Source organism: Gossypium raimondii, chromosome 11, assembly GCF_025698545.1.
Source record: "Gossypium raimondii isolate GPD5lz chromosome 11, ASM2569854v1, whole genome shotgun sequence".
NCBI lineage: Eukaryota > Viridiplantae > Streptophyta > Magnoliopsida > Malvales > Malvaceae > Gossypium > Gossypium raimondii.
In genome coordinates, this window is record NC_068575.1 from 13,646,600 (window position 1) to 13,667,913 (window position 21,314).

A 21,314-nucleotide genomic window follows, 5' to 3' on the forward strand; every position below is an offset into this window, starting at 1 on the left:
ATCTTCAAGAGGAAGTTTATATGACGATACCACCAGGATTTCGAGTAACACAATCGGGAAAAGTGTGTAAGCTTCGGAAATCTCTTTATAGGCTCAAGCAAGCGCCAATATGCTGATTTGCCAAGCTTTCGACAGCCTTAAAAGATTATGGATTCAAACAATCGCATTCGGATTACTCTCTTTTTACCTTGCAAAGAGATACATCTCAAGTCAATGTTCTCATTTATGTTGATGATTTGATTATCTCAGGTAATAATCATGAAGCTATTGAGTCTTTTAAATCTTATCACAGTGATTGTTTTCATATGAAGGATTTAGGACCCTTAAAATATTTTCTTGGGGTGGAAGTTGCGCGTTCTCCAGAGGGGATTGTTTTGAATCAACGCAAATACATTCTTGACATCATCTCGGAAGCTGGACTTTTAGGAGCCAAACCATCAAGTATTCCTATTGAGCATAATCATAAGTTAGCTTTTCCTACAGGTTCTTTTTTAAATGATCCAGAACCGTATCGTCGTTTGGTTGGACGACTTATTTATTTATGCTTCACAAGACCGGAGCTTGCATACAATGTTCATATTTTATCTCAATTCATGCTACAACCACGCATTGATCATTGGAATGCAGCGCTTCGAGTTGTTCGTTTCTTGAAAGGAACTTCAGGTCAAGGAGTGTTTTTGAGTAGCAAAAGTGATCTGTGGTTGTACGGTTGGTGCGATGCGGATTGGGCCGGTTGTCCGTTGACAAGATGGTCATTCACAGGATGGTTGATTTTCTTGGGTACTTCTCCGGTATCTTGGAAGACAAAGAAACAACACACGGTGTCTCGATCCTCCGCAGAAGCCGAATATCAATCCATGGCTGTGACCACATGTGAGCTCAAGTGGTTAAAAGGATTATTAGGTAGTCTTGGAGTCTCTCATCCGCACTCAATAACGCTTGCTTGTGATAGTCAAGCTGCTCTTCATATATCTTACAATCCGGTCTTCCATGAGCGTACCAAACATATCGAGGTGGATTGTCATTTTGTTCGGGATGAAATTCTCCAAGGCAATGTGAAACCTGCCTATGTTCCAACAATGTCACAACTTGCGGATATATTTACCAAGGCTCTTGGTCAGACATCTTTTCGTTCTCTCCTTTGCAAGTTGGGCATCCGTGATCTTCATGCTCCAACTTGAGGGGGGTATTGGAATTAATTCTGTAAATATGTATGGTAGTTTTTGTGTATATCTATTTTCTTTTAATTAGGAGATTAGATGCTAAAGTTTAGGAGATAATATTTTGGTTTAATTAGGAGATTAGATGCTAAAGTTTAGGAGATAATATTTTGGTTTCTATCTTTGTATTTTACCGTGTATATATGTTCTTAATTTAAGGAGGAATGAAGCATAGAGAAAATTCTCACAATTCTTGTTATTTTTTCAACAATCCTTCTAGACAACAACTAAAATAGCTAAATAGAATATTATAATAAGGACCAAAGTAAGTTGGGTTGTTGGAAGATAAGTTTTCAAGTTTTGTCTCAATCTAACATCCTTAATTCAAGGAATTTGGTACACTCGATCCAATCCGGTCCTTAAGATATGTTTCTCCAAGTGAATTGATATTCATTAATGGACTTGAATAATCCCACAATATAACATAACCTGCAAATTTGTTTCAATAAACTGACAACTTTCAAATATGACAAGTTGCTTTCTTTTATGCAGTGGTGATGGAAGTGGGCATTTCCATTGGCAAATTGCTACGATATCAAATATTTGCCTCAACACCACCGTTAAATGGTAACAAAATTTTAATGGTGACTTTCCACGTTAGTCATGCCAAAATTTGAGTAAACTACCTATTAATCACTCTAAATAGGGGTAGTTCCTATTTTGTTGACTCCAAAATTTTTAGTATAAATGCACCATTATTCTTCTGTTACCATTTATTAGTGGAGTGACAAATTTGATAAAAAATTTTTGGGTGACCAAATTAAAAAAATAAAATTGGGGTGACCAAATTAGAGACAAGCCCAATTTAGAGTCACTAACGATATAATTTACTCTAAAATTTTTGACATACAATAACGAGACATACAAATATAATAATTTAATTGATTTTAAGGTTTGAGTCTAATTTTGCTTGGGGTGGGGCTAGTATTCAGGTAATCGAGTATCCTTTTTTAATAAAAACATATAAATAAAAATTTCATTCTCGGGGATCCGATACATTGTGTCCTAACTGAATTCAGCTATTCGAGTAAGTTGGGTTGTTGGAAAATTTCATTCTCGAGACGAGGATTTTTTTTAAAGGCAATATTCTATGTTTGGAATTTTGAGAAATTGTGCCCTAACTTACTGGGCTTCGATTTTTCTTTGACTTAAACAATTGAATATCCTTTTTAAACTTCACTGTATGAGTTTTAAAAATCAAAGGACAAGCTCATTTTTTAGGATGAGAAACATCATATCCTAACTTATTGGGTGTGACATTTTATCTCTCCAAAATAAGGGGGTCTTAGCATGTAATTTGATTTATACAAGTGTCTTTTTGAATAAAAGGATCATATTTTAAAATTTTTGCAAATTTTTCGACATTAAGACACTAATTAATCAACTAGGTACCAATTTTTGGGCGTTATGAGTGTGCTAATCCTTCCTCGTACGTAACCAACTTCCTAACCCATCTTTCTGAATTTCGTGTACCAAAATTGTTGTTTTAATAAATCAAATCGTTTATAAAAATAACTATTTTTCGAGGTGACCCGATCACACCTCATTAAAAAAGATCGGTGGCAACTCCCATATTCGTTTTCGTTTTCAAAATTAAAGTCGACCCCATTTTCAAAAAAATAGTTTCGACATGATATATTCCAATTCTGGATTAAATCAAAGTGACTAAGCATGTTTGGACATCCTTTATTAGTGGTGAATTTCCACCTTAGTCACGCCGAAATTTGAGTAAACTACCTATTAATCACTCTAAATAGGGGTAGTTCTTATTTTGTTGACTCCAAAATTTTTAGTATAAATGCACCATTAGTCTTCTGTTACCATTTATTAGTGGAGTGACCAATTTGATAATTTTTTTTGGGTGACCAAATTAAAAAAATAAAATTGGGGTGACCAAATTAGAGACAAGCCCAATTTAGAGTGACTAACAATATAATTTACTCTAAAACTTTTGACATACAAATATAATAATTTAATTGATTTTAAGGTTTGAGCCTAATTTTGCTTGGGTTGGGGCTAGTATTCAGGTAAACTTTCCAAACAATAATGGTCCTAGGATTTAAACTCAATCCAAATTCTTAGGAAGAAAGTCCAGGGCTGCTTTTTCCAACCATTTGTTAGTATAATTTAATTGATGTATATGATATATAAGATTCACCCACGATTTATTAACCAATAAAAATTAATAATTATAAATAATAATGAGTAAAATTGGTTAATTATAAAATGTATAATTTTTAATAAATAAAAATTAGTAGAAAATGATTAAATTAATTATAAATATCCTATGATGAGTCATAATTCTAGCAATAAAGTATACATAATTTTTTTAGAAATATAACTTACAAAATGACCTAATATGATAGCTTACAAGAAAGTATTGACACCGAAAACACCACGTGATATGTTAAGTGGGAGGTTGTAACACCAATTTAAAATAATCCTTATCGAAAAAAATAGCAACTATCGAAAGTAAATCTTGATACAAAATGTAAGACAGAAAAAACTTAACATGGAAACATAAGTCACTAGCTCTTAACATTGCAAGTACACTAGCAAACTAGAAACCATGCCATAAGCATCAGCTTAGGCACATTATTAATAAAAACTCACATTATTTAGAACAAAACAATCACAACTTATGATTGAAGAAATTTTATTCCCATATATTTAAATGAACTAATTGTTGTCCCACCAAAATTTGGATTGGAGATAGGTAACAATATTCTTGTCCAACTGGAAGGCCTTAGTGAGAACATCAGGATTAATGGGAGGGTTAGAGCCAAATACTGCATTTGCAATCGTGATAACTCCGGGATTTTGGCTGCTGAGACCAGCAAATGCAACTGCTTTGGTATTCCCGATATTGAATTGGAAGTGGATGAGACCGACAGGGAAAACAAACACATCACCAGGGTTTAGGACTTTGGTGATTAGGCGGTTATCTGTGTTGGATGTAACGAAACCGACATAAAGTGTGCCTTCCAAAACCACAAGGATCTCCGTTGCACGAGGGTGCGTGTGAGGAGGGTTTAGGCCACCATATGGAGCATAGTCAATTCGAACTAGAGATATGCCGAGAGTGTTAAGTCCCGGTATTTGTGCCACATTGACAGGAGTCACAGTTGATCCAACCGGATTTGAGGTGTTTCTAGGGATATTAAGCCCTGAGTAGAAGAAGTCTTCTGCATTGGCAAGCTTTGGGTCCTTGCAGAACTTTCCATTTACAAACACTGCATGAAATAAACTAAGGTTAGTCAATATCGTGAATCCATGCAAATATATGAATTCTTATGAAGAAATTGTTACTTCGGATAAAAGGCTCTAGCGTCTTGCATAATTATGGACTTAAAGATACTAGTCAACAAAAGAGTACTGAGAAACAAAACATAATATAACAATAGCGTACCACCATTCTTGGTGTCATTGATGGCTACACAGAAATCTTGCAGGGGGCTGGGATCAGAAGCTGAGGCTAATAAGGAACTGGAGGCCAAGATGGCAAAAGCTGCAACGAAAAGTTGAAGTCGTTTCATCATAATTGATGTGTAAGTACGAAATGTATGCTACTACTTGGGAGAGGGGTGGGAAATCCTGCATGGCAAACAGGTCTATATATAGGCATTGAAACAAAAGAACTCGTCCTGATTTGCCTTTCATCAAGTACGTGAAGACTAGGCGTTTGCCTTCACAATTAGTCATTTCTTATTAGGAGGTGAATCATTCTTCAACCACTACACTTTCTAGTTCTGTTCTCCTCGTACATCATTGCAATATATGTCGTGGAATTGGTCTTAATTCACTCGCAGTTCTAAACATTTTCTTATCCAGGCTTTGACTTTTCCTTCTCAGACTAAAGTTGATGGGGAAAAGTAGGTGCTGAAAATACAATTATCTTATAATTTGCTAGTCACAAGAAAGTTTTCTTGTAAAATACTTCTTTCAAATATATATATTGCATCAAATGTGAACTCAAAAATAATTCCATCTGGCCTTATGCAAAGAAATCTATATATATGTAATTTTTTATTCAGATAGTGGGAATAATTTAATTTAGATTTGGAGTTGCTGCAAGCAGCCGGCAGTTTTGTATGTAAAACTGAACTCGGTCAATCTTTTAGTTAGCATGATCAAGGAAATGCTATGGAGACAAAAACTTAAGCTTGATTAAAGGCTTCTGATTGTGTCTGTAATCAACATGTTATACAATCTTAGTTGACATAGTCTATTCTGGCATGTTCATTTGTACTGACATCTGTGCTTATCACATCCACAACATTGTCAATTTCTTGCAAGTTCAATGAAGCATGCATGCAAGAGCGAAACTTTCCAAGTTTGTTGATCACTTCAATTACCCAAAAATGAGCTTTGAATTAATCACTGATCCAATTCGTTGCCAACTTTGTAATAAAATATTTTTAAGCCTAATTAATGACTTGAATTTTTCCTAGTACAAAAAAGTAAACTTCAAGGCTTCAGTTACCTCACAGACTTTGAATCATATTAGTTTGAGTGATCACACCGCTTTGTTTAATATAAGTTTATTGCTAGTCAGCAACGCCATGAACTAACAAATACAATATGATGCAATAGCAAAGAGTTTGATATATTAAGAATGTGGTAAATTTGGTGTAGGCTTATCCAATGTTGTACAAAATCGAATATACAGACTTTACCCAGTCAAAATCAAGTGATTAGGTATATGATATATTCCAATTCTGGATTAAATCAAAGTGACTAGGCATGTTTGGACATCCTTTACAATTTTATCTAATTACATTAGTATTTTATATCCGTTTGTCATTCCCTTTCTAATATTTAAATTTAAATATGTCAAAGGTTCTTAGACTCTTTCAAAATTTAAAATTTAGTCCCTATATTTTAAATTTTTGTGCTTTTTATTTAAAAATTTTAGTCCCTTTGTTTAATTTTTGCCGTTAAAGTTAACATTGTCAAAAGTAAAACAACTTTTTTAGCCCTCAACATTTACAATTTTTTTTGCCAATTCGGTTCTTACCCTTTAAAAGTACATAAATTTTTTTTAAAAAAAATAAATTTTTTTCATATTCTCTGATTTTTACATTTCTAGCTAGAACGATGGCTTACCATTGGCTAAAGGCAGTTAAGGAAGGGGTTTTCATTAATGAGTGGACTTGCTAGGATGACTCAATCTTATGTGTCCAATGTTGTTGTGTGGTTAAAGCAATTTCAATGTTCGGTGGGATCCTCATGTAAAAGGAGCTTAGAAGTTTAATGTTGACGATTCCACTTTCGGGAAACTAGGGACTTCAGGTTGTGGGGGTGTGTTGCATTATGATTGTGGGGCTAATAGGAATTCAAGATTTTAAAGATGCTGAAATTGTGAGCGTTAAATGTGCCATTAACTTAAACTGAAAAAGTAAGATAAAACTAGTCATTGAATAAGATTGGAGAAGTGGCTTTCTCTATGGTGTTATGAGTGGCTAATGAGATAGCTCACTCTTTGGGAAAAAGCAACATGCTTTAGGGGTGTCATGTTTTCTAGTTTCTAGTAGTGATGGAGTGTTTCTTTTATTGTTCGTGTAATCTATTATAATCTGGTTTATGCAATCTAATGTTACTTTTTTAAGGTGTGTCGAACTACATTGTTTGATTTGTGGAGTAGTATATGATGATTAAGAAAATTATCTTTCAACGAAAAATTTGTATATTTAAAGGAAAAGAAAACATTACTTGCTTATGTTGCTATAGTCGAACTTCATGCAGGATTGACCTAACCTTGCATTCCAAATAGAAACTGCTTGCACCAATTAATGCTCGTACTTGCTTATGTTCCTATAGTTGAATCAGCTAAGGAATGGTTGTCGCTAAAGTGCTCAACAATTTTGCCTCTTAAGTGGCATACGTGTACATAATAAATATAGCTTAAAACACAAGAAAAGAACAAGTCAAATCATTATGGAAACTATTTTAAAACATAAAAAAATAAAAAATAAAAAGTATATATAAGTTTTAAAAAAATTTTAAAAAATAAAACTATTTAAAAATAAAAGATAAAAAAGATGTTTTAAAAACTATTTTAAAAAGATAAGAAATTCTAAAATTTAATGTTATTTAAACTGGACCGGATCGATTGGGTCAAGAACTAGCTAGGGTATCGATCCGATGAGAGGTAAAAAACTAGTTGACCTGCGAGCTAGTATGGACTGGTTTAACCGGGCTAAAAAATCGTTTTTTATAATTTGTTTTTATTTTTCAATAATTTATTTGCTTTGAACCAGTCGAATTGGTTGTTCTGGAAATCAATTGGTTAGACCAACTAGAAATCGGTTCCAACGATTTTTTAGCTCAGTTCAAGCAGTCCATACCAAGTTTAAGTCAACTAATTTTTTACGTCTTGTCGGCCTAATACCCAACCGGTTCCCACTCCGACCAGTTGGTCCAGTCCAATTTAGATAACATTAAATTTTTAATTTTTTATATTTAAAATGCATTGAATCTACAGTACTACCATAAAAAAAATGAAAAATGAAAACAAATTATTAAATCAAACCAAAAAAATAAGTAAAAATAGCAATAACTAAAACAATAAATTTCATTACTTAACAAAGAAGCTTACAGCAACATAAGCAAATACTTTTTATATTTATTCTTTCCAAAAAATATATATATATATTAGTGTAGAAAAGGAAACAAGTCAAAGATTATTGCAAAGATTCATATTGAATTATATTTGGGCGCCCTAATTGTTAGCCCACCAGAATTTTGACTGAAGATTTTTCACCACATTCTTGTCCAATTGGAAAGCCTTGACGAGAACATCGGGATTGATGGGTGGATTTGATCCAAACACTGCATTGGCTACGGTAATAACCCCAGGATTCTGGCTACTCAAAGCAGCGAAGGCAACGGCATTGGTTTTCCCCACATTGAATTGAAAGTGAATGAGACCAATTGGGAAAACAAATACATCTCCAGGGTATAAGACCTTGGTAATGAGACGATTATCGGTGTTGGATGTCACGAAGCCAACGTAGAGTGTGCCCTCCACAACGACTAGGATTTCGGTGGCACGAGGGTGAGTATGAGGGGGGTTTAGGCCACCATTTGGTGCGTAATCAATTCGAACCAATGAGATGCCAAGAGTGTTAAGCCCTGGTATTTGAGCAACATTAACTGGAGTAACAGTCGATCCCACTGGATTTGATGTGTTTCTGGGGATGTTGAGCCCTGAATAGTAAAAGTCTTGTGCTTTAGCAAACTTTGGGTCCTTGCAGAACTTCCCATTAACAAACACTGGAGATGAGAAGAAGAATGTTATTTTCATGTACCATGCCATGAAGAGATTGTAGAATGTTTTATTTGAAGGTCAAGTTTAAGAAGAAGAGATAAAAACAAAACTTACCAGCATCCTTGGGGTCATTGATGGCTACGCAGAAATCTTGGAGAGGACTGGGATCAGATGCATAGGCAAATGGGGAAGCCAGAGCCAAGAGACAAAATACTAGGATGAAATGGGCAGTTTTCATTGTGATAAATGGAATTTTGATTGCTTTGGAGAGGATGAGGAACTCTGCTGCAGAACATGACTATTTATACATTACATTCTTTGAGCTAGTCTATGTTTTTCCATTTCTGATGAATTGTTCTTCAACTACTACCCTTGTCTCTTCCCACTTCCAATGCTTACATCAGTATATTTGTCATGGAAGTAGTCAAACCTGTAATTAAATTATGTCTTTTGTAGTACTTAATACAACTTGATCCATTCGAACGTTGACCTTAGGAGATACCCAAGGTTGCTAAGGCTGCGGGCAGGCAACCCTGTTCATGCAAGATACAATGAAAATAATGTTAACAATAATCCTAGTTGGAAACATTTTGCCATTTGGCAGTGTTTAAACATAAAGTGCCAGCAGCTGGGCATGGTTAAAGTGTGAAAGAGACTGCCATTGTGGGTTGAGGGAGATTAACTATTGAAACCTTTGACATGATCTTTTTCCCTCATTATCATCTCCTTTTGCAATTAGTGATCTCAATTCTATTTTATTTTTTAAAAAAAATTAGAGAAACTGTTTTTCCAGGCCGGCCTATTAACCAGCTTCAACATCTATTAATTAATTCAAATAAAATAGCTTGATTAAGTAAGAAGTATTTGCAAGAAAAGCGCCTCGGAATGATTCAATACTTGTGGTTTTATATCTCTCTGAATATACACGTGCATGGACATCTTCATAAAAGCCCGGTTGCATTAAATGTAATCTGCATATAGTTTTCACCATTCTATGGATATATAGGAGCACTGCAACTTTGAAATACTGCTAGAGGCTTATCAATTGTGTATATATATATACATTCAAAGTCAGTAGCGTAGTTAAGACGATATTGGGTATGTAAAACGACCAGTTCGATGAGGATGAGGTGTAGAGTAGTTGAAGAATGATTCCTTCAGATTTCTTTAAGAACCAGTAATCACTTCAGACTTGGCAAACCTCTTTTTTTATTTTCCTTTTTAAAACGGAATTGTTAAAGAAATAAAATGACGATGGACCTGCTCAGTGACTACTATCTATAAATGGACATGCTTTGAAACCAGATTTCTCACCCCTCATAAAGCAACAAATCTTAGAAGCTCAATTTGATCAGGTTCAGGACTGTTGCTTACAACAATGAAAGGTGTTCAATTCCTTGTAGCATTTGTCCTCTTGGCTTTGGCTTCCAAACTTGTCTCAGCTTCAGATCCCAGCCCTCTTCAGGATTTCTGTGTAGCAATTAATGATACTAAAGACGGTGGTGTGTTCTTTAATTCTTTGAAATTTCATCTTTGCAATATATTCGTTTCGACTCTTAAAAGTGGAGAAATATAGCAAGTACAAGTATTGGACAAGTGTCCAAGTAGTAAACTCTTTTGTTTCCATTTATGCAGTTTTCGTTAATGGCAAGTTCTGCAAGGACCCCAAGCTTGCAACCGCAGAAGACTTCTTCCTGCCTGGCCTCAACATTCCTGGAAATACATCAAACCAAGTAGGATCAATGGTCACTCCAGCCAATGTTCAACAAATACCTGGACTTAACACTCTTGGCATATCTCTTGTTCGAATTGACTATGCACCTTACGGTGGCCTAAACCCTCCTCACACTCACCCTCGTGCCACTGAAATTCTAGTCGTTGTGGAGGGCACACTTTCCGTCGGCTTTGTCACATCGAACACGGATAACTGTCTCTTCACCAAAGTCCTATACCCCGGAGATGTATTCGTTTTCCCCGAAGGTATGATTCACTTCCAGTTCAACATAGGGAGTACGAATGCGGTTGCCTTTGCTGCTCTTAGTAGCCAAAACCCAGGGGTGATCACCATTGCAAATGCAGTGTTTGGCTCTGACCCGGCCATCAATCCTGATGTTCTTGCCAAGGCCTTCCAGCTGGATCAAAATATCGTTAAACAACTTCAGTCCCGGTTCTGGTGGGACAACAACTAGGGGATACTTCTAAACCCACGAACCTTAGTAGCTAATTGTTTGGATGATATTTAACTTGTATTTCACGTTGAATTTAGTTGAAAGAAAAATAAAAAAAAATAAAGAGGTTTCTCATGTACCTTTGTAACCTGTCAGTAATATTATTTTAGTCATACGGTATGGAGTACAATTTATTTTTAATTTGAAGTTTGGATTTCGGACCTTCGTTTAGGGAAATAAATGAATTACTGGAACATTTTTAAATATTTATAGTGTTCCAATAACTATAAGTGTTCCAATATTAATTGTAACCTCTCGTAATATTATTTGCGTCATACGATATGGAGTCTTGCAATTACAATTTATTTTTAGTTTGAAGTTTGGATTTCGGACCATTGTTTTGGGAAATGAATGAATTACTGGAACGTTTTCAAATATTTATAGTGTTCCAATAACTATAAGTGTTCCAATACTTATTGTAACCTCTCGTAATATTATTTTCATCTTACGATATGGAGTCTTGCAATTACAATTTATTTTTAGTTCTAAGTTTAGATTTCAGACCTTTGTTTAGGGAAATGAATGAATCACTGCAACATTTTCAAATATTTATAGTGTTCCAATAACTATAAATGAATGGGTGTAATCAATCAAAAGTTATATTATTTGATTTTCTAAAAAGAATTATAACTATTTCAATAATATTATTTGAATAATTATAATATTAAATAAATAATTATATGTTTATTTTAAAGACGTTATTGTTCGGAAAGACACCTATTGAAAGATGCCTCTATAAAGAGACATGAAAATTCCTATAAATAGGAATGAGATTTCATTTGAAAATCACACCAACAAATTTTAATATTCTTTCTTTTCTTCCTTCATTTTCTAATATTATTAGATTATTTTATAAAGTAAAACTGCAAAATTCCTTTGTAGAAATTGAGTTTCTTGTTAAATATTGCTCAGTGTGTAGTGGACTATTCTCGTCAGTGCAAAATGCAAATAGTCATTGGCTTCATTGTATCCTCGAGGTTAATTTGCTTGGAACTCATTTGCACACCGAAGATAGGTGGGGGCGAATATAACCTTAAAGATAGTGACTTGATACACACTTTGGAGCCTTGTCCTATTTCTTCTTTTTCTGTTCGAGTTCCGTTCGTGTGTTCGAGATTTTCTTCACCAGAGATTTGTACTAACAATCACTACGATTGATTATTGTATTAATTTTTGTTGTTTTTTTTCTCCTTTGAAAATTGATTGGGATCTAACATAATATTATTTCATTAGTTTCTCAACTACAACTACGGTTTACAAACAAAATTCAATAATCATCTATACACCCTTCAAAATTATATAAACCCTTTGCAATTTCTCTGGCTTTTTTTTCTCTCCCTCAAATTATGCATAAATGTACGTATTAGAGATAGTGTATGAATTTTTATTCTTAATTTTTTAAAAAATTTACTTGTTCAATCTGTTTTAATTAAAATAAAATATATTATTATTAACATTAATATCCTTATTAAGATAAAATTCTTTAATTGATTATTTTATTAAATTAAATATGGACTAGTTTATTCATTATTTCGTATTTAAATTGATAGAATGAGTTGGTTTCTTATGACTTAAAAAAGTTAGCTTATGATAAAATTTAAATTATTTAATTTTTATTAAAATAAAATTTTATATTCTTTTATTACCATTAAAATCAAAATTCCTATTAAATTGAAATTGGTTAATTAATTATATTTATTAAATTAAACATTGACTAATACTTTCTATTAATTTTTTCGATATTTAAATAGAATTGAAGTTTTTATGGTTCCGACTAGCCTATCTCCATTCTATTTATCAGCAATAAAGAAGAGCTTTCACAATAAAATGGTTAGACATTTCAACTTAGAATAAAGAAAAACACATGAATGAGTTGAATAATATAAAAATTGGTTTGCTATGTCTCTCTAAGACGTTATTTCTTTTTATATATATAACCACTTTCCTGCACATTCAAGATGTATAATATCATATTAAAGACACGAGGAATTGCCGAGAGGGATGAAGGGATGGTTAGAATTATCCAGGCGTGAAGGTGGTTTATCTGTGTCCTAGGATCTTGTGCTTTGACAAACATACATCTAGTGAATGATATGTTGAAAGTTATTGAGCAAACCATTTTAGATCACAACCTGCAAGTCCAGATTGCTTATCTGGTATTACTGACAAAATTTTACTTTAGTTTTTTTCTTTGAAGGGCTAATAACATTTTATTCAATAAACAAGGGGCACAGAAGCATGCCAAGAAATATTATTCAGCAAAAAATATTTTTCCTCGACCACAAATGACCATTTTAACTGATTGGGACTGTGGAATATAGTTGTTTCCATTGACCTTGTAACCTATGATAGGAGTATGAAAACTTTCAAATCCATCATGATTCCCTTAGGACATCGTTTCATGTTTGGGTGAGATATCGACCGATAACTCCATTGTTTTTTTCCTTTAGTCATGCCATATCTAGTCATTGGAAAAAAATTGGATTAATGATATATGTTTTGGAATTGATACCTTGAAGAATTTGAAGAATGAACAACTATTTTATTCTAATTGGAACTATTTAGATGCTGAAGTGGGAAACAAAATTAAGAAACTAATGTATTATTTCACATAAAACCAGGGAAAAAAATCAAAGGCTGATTTCACAAAAATAAGTTTCCAAGTAAATCAGATTCTCTGGTTTCAACATTTCCAACTAAAACGATGGCTTACTACTAGCTAAAGGCAGTTAAAGAGGGGCTGTCGTTAATGAGTGGACTTTTTAGGATGACTCAAGCTTATCTGTCCAAGACTGTTTTGTGGTTAAAAACAAATTTGATGTTTGATGCGATCCCTATATAGAGAGAGCTTTGAAGTTTAATGTTGATGATTCTACTTTCGGAAAACTAGGGACATCAGGTTGTGGGGTTGTGTTGGATTATGATTGTGGGGCTGATAGGGATTTCAGAATATGAATTTGCTAAAATTGAGACCGTTAAATGTGCGCTTGACTTAAACTGAAAAAGTTTGAATCTCCAATATCTTCCCGATTGAATACTTGAATTTTACTCGCCAAAATAGAAAGACTGTCCTTTAGAATACCGACCGCATATCTTGTGCGTTTTGAGGGATATTTTCTACGACAATTGCCCCCACATCTTCATTATGTGCATTTTGAATTTTACTCGCCAAAATAGAAAGAATGTCCTTGAGCTGTAGCCGATTTCTTGCAACTCGCTCAGAATTTTGTTTCTCAATAATCCTCTCAATATTTTGCAAGGAGTTATGAAGATCAAGACAATTTTTCATAGCATTCTCATGTAAAGAATTTGCATCCTTACCCACATGAGTAACAAAAGGACATTTAGATCTTTCATTGACCTTCTTCCATGATCGAAATCCTTGGCTTGTAAAAGTTTTTCAATGATCCCAAATGGCTTGTTGAAGAGAAAACAAGGAACGGAATACCAAAATAACATTCTAGAAATTCAAATTTTGATGAAAGTATCAAAACCTTAGGCCTAGGTATCGATACCTAGCCTTCAATATCGATACATATGTTAAAAACGATACCAAAATCACATTCTATTTTGGAAATTTTGAGTTTTAAAGCCTAAGTATCGATACCCATACCTTTGGTATCGATACATTGGGTAAATTTTGGTAAAAATCAGTTAAAAGTTCACTAAAACACCCTACAATATATTGGATTCAACTCAACACTTAAGACCAATTCAAGATGCATTTAAACAAGTTAAAACAACTCCAAATCAATCACAATTATCACTTTAACAAACCACATTTGCGAGATAGACTTATAACCTCAATAATTCATTTCATATAGAACCAAAATACTTCAAATAAAACCAAAATTATATAAACCCTTTGCAATTTCCCTGGCTTTTTCCTCTCCCCCTCAAATTATACATAAATGTACAGTATTAGAGATAGTGAATGAAATCTTTATTCTTGATTTTTTTTAAAAAATTTAGTTCTTCAATCTTTTTAATTAAAATAAAATATATTATTAACATTAATATCCTTATTAAAATAAAATTGTTTAATTGATTATTTTATTAAATTAAATATGGACTAGTTTATTCATTATTTCTATATTTAAATTGATAGAATGAGTTAGTTTCTTATGACTTCAAAAGTTAGTTTATGATAAAATTTAAATTATTTAATTTTTTATCAAAATAAAATTTATATTGTTTTTATTACCATTAAAATCAAAATTCTTATTAATTTGAAATTGCTAAATTAATTATATTTATTAAATTAAACATTGACTAGTACTTTCTATTAATTTTTTTCTATATTTAAATAGAATTGAAGTTTTTTATGGTTCCAACTAGCCTATATCCGTTCTATTTATCGTCAACAAAGAAGTGCTTTCACAATCAAATTGCTAGACATTTTAACTTAGAATAAAGCGAAACACATGAATGAGTTGAGTAATATAAAAATTGGTTTGTTATGTCTCTCTAAGTTATTCTTTTTATATATATAACCACTGTCCTGCATATTAAAGATGTATAATATCATATTCAAGACACGAGGAATTGCCAAGAGGGATACATTCGGGCACCCTATTACTATACAGCAGTTACGCTCGGGTGCTATCTCCAATAGCCTCCTCACTGGTAGTTACTTTTTTGCTGGGCATTTAATTTCATATAATGACCAATGAAACATCTAGAGTATCAATATATTAGTCTGGCCCGGTGGATGCTATGAAGACATGGAAAAGACTACATTCGTAACCCTGTGGGGAACATTTTGATATAAAGTGATGCTATTTGGATGAAAAAATGCGGGAGCAACGTATCAAAAAGTCATGGTAACCTTGTTCCATGACATGATGCACAAAGAAATCGAGGTTTACGTCGACGATATGATTGCAAAATCTAGAACAGAAAAGGAACATGTGCAAGTCCTGAGAAAATTGTTCTTAAGATTGAGGAAGCTCCAGCTCAAGCTCAATCCAACAAAATGCACTTTCGGAGCTAGGTCAGGAAAGCTATTAGGTTCATAGTCAGTGAAAAAGGAATTGAGATTGACCCAGATAAAGTCAAGGTAATACGAGAATTACCTCCACCACGCACTCAGAACAAAGTTCAAGGTTTCCTAGGAAGACTGAATTACATTTCTCAGTTTATTTCACAACTAACCGAGAAATGTGACCCCATATTCCGTCTTTTGAAGAAACATAATCCAGGCGTATGGGACGAAGAATGTAAGGAACCTTTTGACAATGTAAAACAGTACTTGTCCAATACTCCGGTACTGTCACAACCTAGTCCAAATAGGCCACTGATATTGTATTTAACAGTGTTCGATAATTCCATGGGATGTGTGCTAGGCCAACATAATGAGACAGGAAGGAAAGAAAGGGTGATATACCATCTCAGTAAGAAATTGACTGATTGTAAAATGAGATACTCGCCTATTGAGAAATTATGTTGTGCTTTGATTTGGACAACTCGGAGACTAAGGCAGTACATGTTGTACCATACGACTTGGCTAATTTCAAAATTAGACCCTTTAAAGTATATGATAGAGTCGACTGCTTTAAATGGGAGGATGGTCAGATGGCAGATTTTGCTTTCCGAATTTGACATAGTTTATATGAGCCAGAAGGCCATGAAAGGGAGTGCAATAACAGACCTTCTAGCTAGTAGAGCCTTGGAGGATTACGAGCCTTTAAACTTTGATTTTCCAAACGAGGACTTGATATATATGGAAACCACTGAAGAAAATTCCCAAGTAGGTTACATTTGGAATCTAAACTTTGACGGAGCCTTAAACGCTGTAGGCAACGGAATTGGGTCAGTCTTAGTATCCCTAAACGGAGATCATTATCCTTTTACTAGCAAATTGGATTTTTATTGCACAAAAAAACATGGCAGAATATGAAGCGTGCATCATGGGCATCCGTGCAGCCATAGAACGTAAAATCAAAGTACTAGAGGTATATGGGGATTCCGCATTGGTGATATACCAACTCAAAGGAGAATGGGAGGCAAGAGATCCCAAATTAATTAGTTATTGAAAGTTGGTTCTCGAATTGATTGATGAGTTTGATGACATTACTTTTTGCTATCTCCCACGAGATGAAATTTAAATGGTTGATGCGTTGGCTACCCTAGCTTTCCTGATCAGGTAAACAAACAAGAGGATGTTAAGCTTATCCAGATGAGTATCTATGAGATCCCTGGCTCATTGTTACAGCATCGAAGAAGAGGAAAATGATGATCATCCTTAGTATCAAGATATGCTATGATATGTGAAGAATCGTGAATACCCTGACTAGGCAACTGAAAATGATAAGAGGACATTGAGAAGACTAGCCATTCACTATGACTTAGATGGAGAGATCTTATACAAAAGGGGAAAGGATCAGGTACTATTAAGATGCGTGAACTTTTTGGAGGCTAAGAAAATCTTAGAAGAAGTCCATGAGGGTATCTGCAGAATGCATGCAAATGGTTTCACAATGGCCAGGCAGATTATGAGATTCGGGTAGTACTAGTCCACCATGGAAGGAGATTGCATCAATTATGCCAAGAAGTGCCATAAATGTCAAATTTATGCAGACAAAATACACGCACCTTCTCCACCTCTTCACGTTATGACTTCTCCATGGCCTTTCTCCATGTGGGGCATGGATGTCACTGGGCCAATATCGTCGAAGGCTTCCAATGGGCATCGCTTCATCTCTGTGGTCATTGATTACTTTACTAAGTGGGCGGAAGCTGCTTTATATGCTAATGTCATGAATTCAACAGTCGGTAAATTCTTAAAAAAAGAGATCACATGTCGATATGGGATGTCAGAAAGAATCATATCTGACAATACGCTAAATTTGAACAACAGCACAATAGCGGAGGTCTGCAGTCAATTCAAGATCAGACACCATAACTGGTCACCATATCGCCCAAAAATGATTAGTGCGGTAGAGGCAGCTAATAAAAATATTAAGAAGATCATGGGGAAAATGACTGAGACTTACAAAGACTCGCATGAGAAATTACCATTTGCTTTCTTTGCTCACCGAACATCTATCAGGACCTCCACCGGGACAACGTCTTTCTCTCTGGTTTATGGGATGGAGGCAATTTTACCCATCGAAGTCAAAATTCCTTCTCTCTGGGTATTGGCTGAGTTAAAGTTGGATGAAGTAGAATGGATACAATCTCAATATGATCAATTGAACCTAATTGAAGAAAAAAAGGCTAAAAGTTATTCATCACTGTCAGATGTACCAAAAATGAATGATGCGAGCTTACAACAAAAATGTTCATCCTAGAGAATTCCACGAGGGGGACCTGGTATTGAAAAAGATTCTTCCCCTACAAAAGGATTTTAGAGGGAAGTGGATGCCAAATTTGGAAGGACCTTATGTGGTAAAAAAAGCTTTTCTGGAGGAGCGTTGATTTTGACCGAGATGGATGGTAAAAACTTGCCAAATCATGTAAATTTAGATTTAGTCAAGAAGTACTTCACCTAAAGAAGGAGAAGGGACCAAGGCGAAAACCCGCAAAAGGCGCTTTGAGTCTTAAAAAATAAAAAGAGGAGAGGCCAAGGTGAAAACCGCAAAGGGCTCCTTGAGACCAAAGGGGATTTAGTTGAAAACTCGAAAAAGGCGGCTCAAATTTTGATCAAAGTGGAGTGCGGTAATCTTGCTATGCCTAAATCAACAGAATAAGGACTACGACATCTAGGGCATCGACAAGGTACTCTAGATCTCCTAAACACATGTCAAGCTCAAAACGGTGTAAAAGGCCGTTTGTGCATAAACATCTGGTCACGACCCCTGGGAATGGTGTAAAAGACCAAAGAGATTCACATCCTGTACCCTTGAATTGCAATATGAGAGGATTGAGAAAGAGCCAGATCTTATACTCCTGGGTTACAGTTGGAGGAAGATGGTACAAATCTTATGTCCCAAAAGTACAGTGGAATGAACCTTGAAGTTACTGTGGGGGCAATCTGATTAAGTAAAATGTGAGTGTTTCTTTGGAGATACCAGCCGAAAAAGATGACATTATAACATGTCAGTGTTAAAGCATTAATGAACAACGAGCAATGACAACTCAAACATAAAGGGATCACTCTCATGACATTTTGCATTCATGTAAATATCATGCGTACACATCTAGTTAGGAGCATTTGATTCATTCTGATCATAACATCCTAATCACCAGACATAAATAGGTCCATGAAATGGACTCTATAGGTCATGTTCCCCAGAGAATAGATTAGTGAAACCATAAATCTTATACAACTGAAGTTACAATGGGATGGATTAAAGTCATTATGGTAAATCTTATCTCCCTAAAGTTACAGTGAAACAGATTAAAGCCACTAATCTTGCCCCGTAAAGTTACAGTGGGGTAGATTGCAGTTACAAGTTTGATCTCCCTGAAGATGCAGTGGAGCAGACTGAAGATAGCAAATCTCATTTCTCTAAAGTTGCAGTGGAACAGATTAAGGCTAAATTACAGACCTTACCTCCCTGAAGTTGTAGTGGAGTAGGTTAAAGTCACCAATCTTATTCCCCTGAAGTTTCAGTAGGGCAGATTGAAGTTAAAAGTCTTATCTCCCTGAAGTTGCAGAGGAGTAGACTGAAGATAGCAAATCTTATGTCCCTAAAGTTGCAGTGGAACAGATTGAAGCTATAAATTACAGATCTTATATCTTTGAAGTTTTAGTAGAGCAGGTTGAAGTTACAAGTCTTATCTCTTTGAAGTTGCAGTGGAGTAGACTGAAGATACAAATCTTATCCCCCTGAATTTGCAGTGGGGCAGATTAAAGCTACAAGTCTTATCTCTCTGAAGCTACAGTGGAGCAGATTAAAGATATCAAACCTTATCTCCCTGAAGTTACAGTGGAGCAGGTTAAAGCTACTAATCCTATCTCCTTGAAGTTGCAGTGGAATGGATTAAAACGATGAATCTTATACCTCTGAAGTTACAGTAGGTCAGATTAAATCTACCATAGCAAGCCTTATCTCCTTGAAGTTGCAGTGGAGCAAACTGGAGATAGCAAATCTTGTCTCTCTGAAGATTGCATTGAAACAGATTGAAGCTATAAATCGCAGATCTTATCTTTTGGAGTTGCAGTTAGGTAGATCATATCAAATCTTATCTCCTTGAAGTTGCAGTGGAGCAGACATTTCCTATACCCTTGAAGATACGGTGGATTGGAATGAAGCTACTTAGAAGAGAAACACCGAAGAAAGTCAAGACTCGGCTAGACAAGACAAAATTGGCCCTTTTTTCTTTGCTCCATTCCTGTTACACAACAATGAGTAAAGAGGGGTAGCTATAAAGGGCCAATTTTGGCCTGGGCCCAAGACCAAAATAAACCAAAAATAAACCCCCCAAAAAATAAAAGTCCAATAATTAAAAGTTCATTTACACAACCCAAAAACCAAACCCAATCCTAAGCCTAAATTAGTCCCCAGCCCAATAACCAAAAAATCAACAAACCCTAACTCAGCAAGGTGTGCCGCCACTACCTATCCCACACGTGACGCACGTCCCCCACGTGCACCTCCATACGCCAGCTGGCCAATGGCCTCTACACCTGCAAAACAAACTAGCAAGAAGCAAATAACAGAAAATATAGGAAAATAAAGAAAAATGTTGTATTTTCGAGCTATAAAAAAGCCCTAGTTCATGTATATTTGTTTGGACGCATATAACCAATAGAAAAAGAAAGATTGCAAAAACGAAATCAAAGTTCCAGAAAAGGTGATTGATATTTCCTTTTTTTTCTTTTTCTATTTCTTTTAAATTTTTTTCTCTGCTTTTTTGTAAAGAATAATAGAAAAGGGTAAGTGAGAGGACTTACCGAAGGTCCATGGTCTCCTCGTCGGCTCAGATCACCGTTCTTGGCGGAGCCATGGCGGAGGAGCGGCGGATAAGGTGGCAACATGGAGGCTAGGGTCGAAACCCTAGCTAAGAAAAAAGGAGCAGGCACCCTTTTTTTTTCTGAAACATAGACTGCAAATGTTTTTTTTTTTGTTAAGAAATTTTTGTTTAAGTAATAATACAATACGGCGCCGTTTTGAGCTAGGGTCCATAGCGCCAAAACGACGCCGTTTGATAGCCATAACTTGCGCAACCCGACCCGCTCCTGGGGGATCCGTGTGTTTTTAAGCTTTGGGATATTTATCCTCCTAGTCCATCCGCATTTGCGAGGTGTTCCAAATAAGTCCGATTTGTTCTTTTATTTTTTTTAAATTTCGCCTCGCATTTTGTTTTTATTTCATTTTGGCCCATATTGCAGCGCTGCGTTTTGGGGGACAGGGAATATTTCCCATTTGACCCCCATGTTATTCGCACATTATACTTTGGCCCTTCATTTTATTTTATTTTTATTTTTGTTTTTTCTTGTAATTCTGTTTTGATTTCAGTATAGTCCTCAGTTGCCCAGTTAAATTATCCATGCTCAATTTATTAATTTATGTAATTATTTAGTATTCTATTACTTTTAAAGTATTTAAACTATTTTGTATATTATTTTAAATTTATTTTTACTATTCATTTATTTTAAACTTTTTATATGTTGTTTTAAAATTGTCATGAAGGTTATTTATTTTAAAT

The 21,314-nt window shown here is 34.7% G+C and overlaps 3 protein-coding genes across 3 annotated transcripts; 1 reads left to right on the top strand and 2 right to left on the bottom strand.

Moving 5' to 3' along the window:
- Window positions 1-3,639: 3,639 nt before the first annotated feature.
- LOC128034935 (germin-like protein subfamily 1 member 14) lies at window positions 3,640-4,870 on the bottom strand. The gene is made up of 2 exons (XM_052624401.1): window positions 4,630-4,870; window positions 3,640-4,453 (listed from the first exon to the last, which is right to left on the bottom strand). Exons 1-2 carry the CDS (start codon window positions 4,757-4,759, stop codon window positions 3,900-3,902), a joined length of 684 nt encoding a protein of 227 aa, XP_052480361.1. The 5' UTR covers window positions 4,760-4,870; the 3' UTR covers window positions 3,640-3,899.
- A 2,906-nt stretch (window positions 4,871-7,776) lies between these two features.
- LOC105804563 (germin-like protein subfamily 1 member 14) lies at window positions 7,777-8,748 on the bottom strand. Its single transcript, XM_012637233.2, has 2 exons — window positions 8,605-8,748; window positions 7,777-8,495 (listed from the first exon to the last, which is right to left on the bottom strand). Exons 1-2 carry the CDS (start codon window positions 8,726-8,728, stop codon window positions 7,942-7,944), a joined length of 678 nt encoding a protein of 225 aa, XP_012492687.1. The 5' UTR covers window positions 8,729-8,748; the 3' UTR covers window positions 7,777-7,941.
- A 1,048-nt stretch (window positions 8,749-9,796) lies between these two features.
- Window positions 9,797-10,845, top strand: LOC105804561 (germin-like protein subfamily 1 member 7). The gene is made up of 2 exons (XM_012637232.2): window positions 9,797-9,992; window positions 10,126-10,845. Exons 1-2 carry the CDS (start codon window positions 9,869-9,871, stop codon window positions 10,677-10,679), a joined length of 678 nt encoding a protein of 225 aa, XP_012492686.1. The 5' UTR covers window positions 9,797-9,868; the 3' UTR covers window positions 10,680-10,845.
- The last annotated feature ends 10,469 nt before the right edge of the window (window positions 10,846-21,314 follow it).

Bases quoted from the DNA above. Each gene is read 5' to 3' on its own strand.
- LOC105804561 (XM_012637232.2), top strand. From the start codon at position 9,869: ATGAAAGGTGTTCAATTCCTTGTAGCATTTGTCCTCTTGGCTTTGGCT. The intron at 9,993-10,125 runs GTGTGTTCTTTA...CCATTTATGCAG, and splicing joins TAATGATACTAAAGACGGTG to TTTTCGTTAATGGCAAGTTC.
- LOC128034935 (XM_052624401.1), bottom strand. From the start codon at position 4,759: ATGATGAAACGACTTCAACTTTTCGTTGCAGCTTTTGCCATCTTGGCC. The intron at 4,454-4,629 runs GTACGCTATTGT...TATTTCATGCAG, and splicing joins CAATGACACCAAGAATGGTG to TGTTTGTAAATGGAAAGTTC.
- LOC105804563 (XM_012637233.2), bottom strand. From the start codon at position 8,728: ATGAAAACTGCCCATTTCATCCTAGTATTTTGTCTCTTGGCTCTGGCT. The intron at 8,496-8,604 runs GTAAGTTTTGTT...TCTCATCTCCAG, and splicing joins CAATGACCCCAAGGATGCTG to TGTTTGTTAATGGGAAGTTC.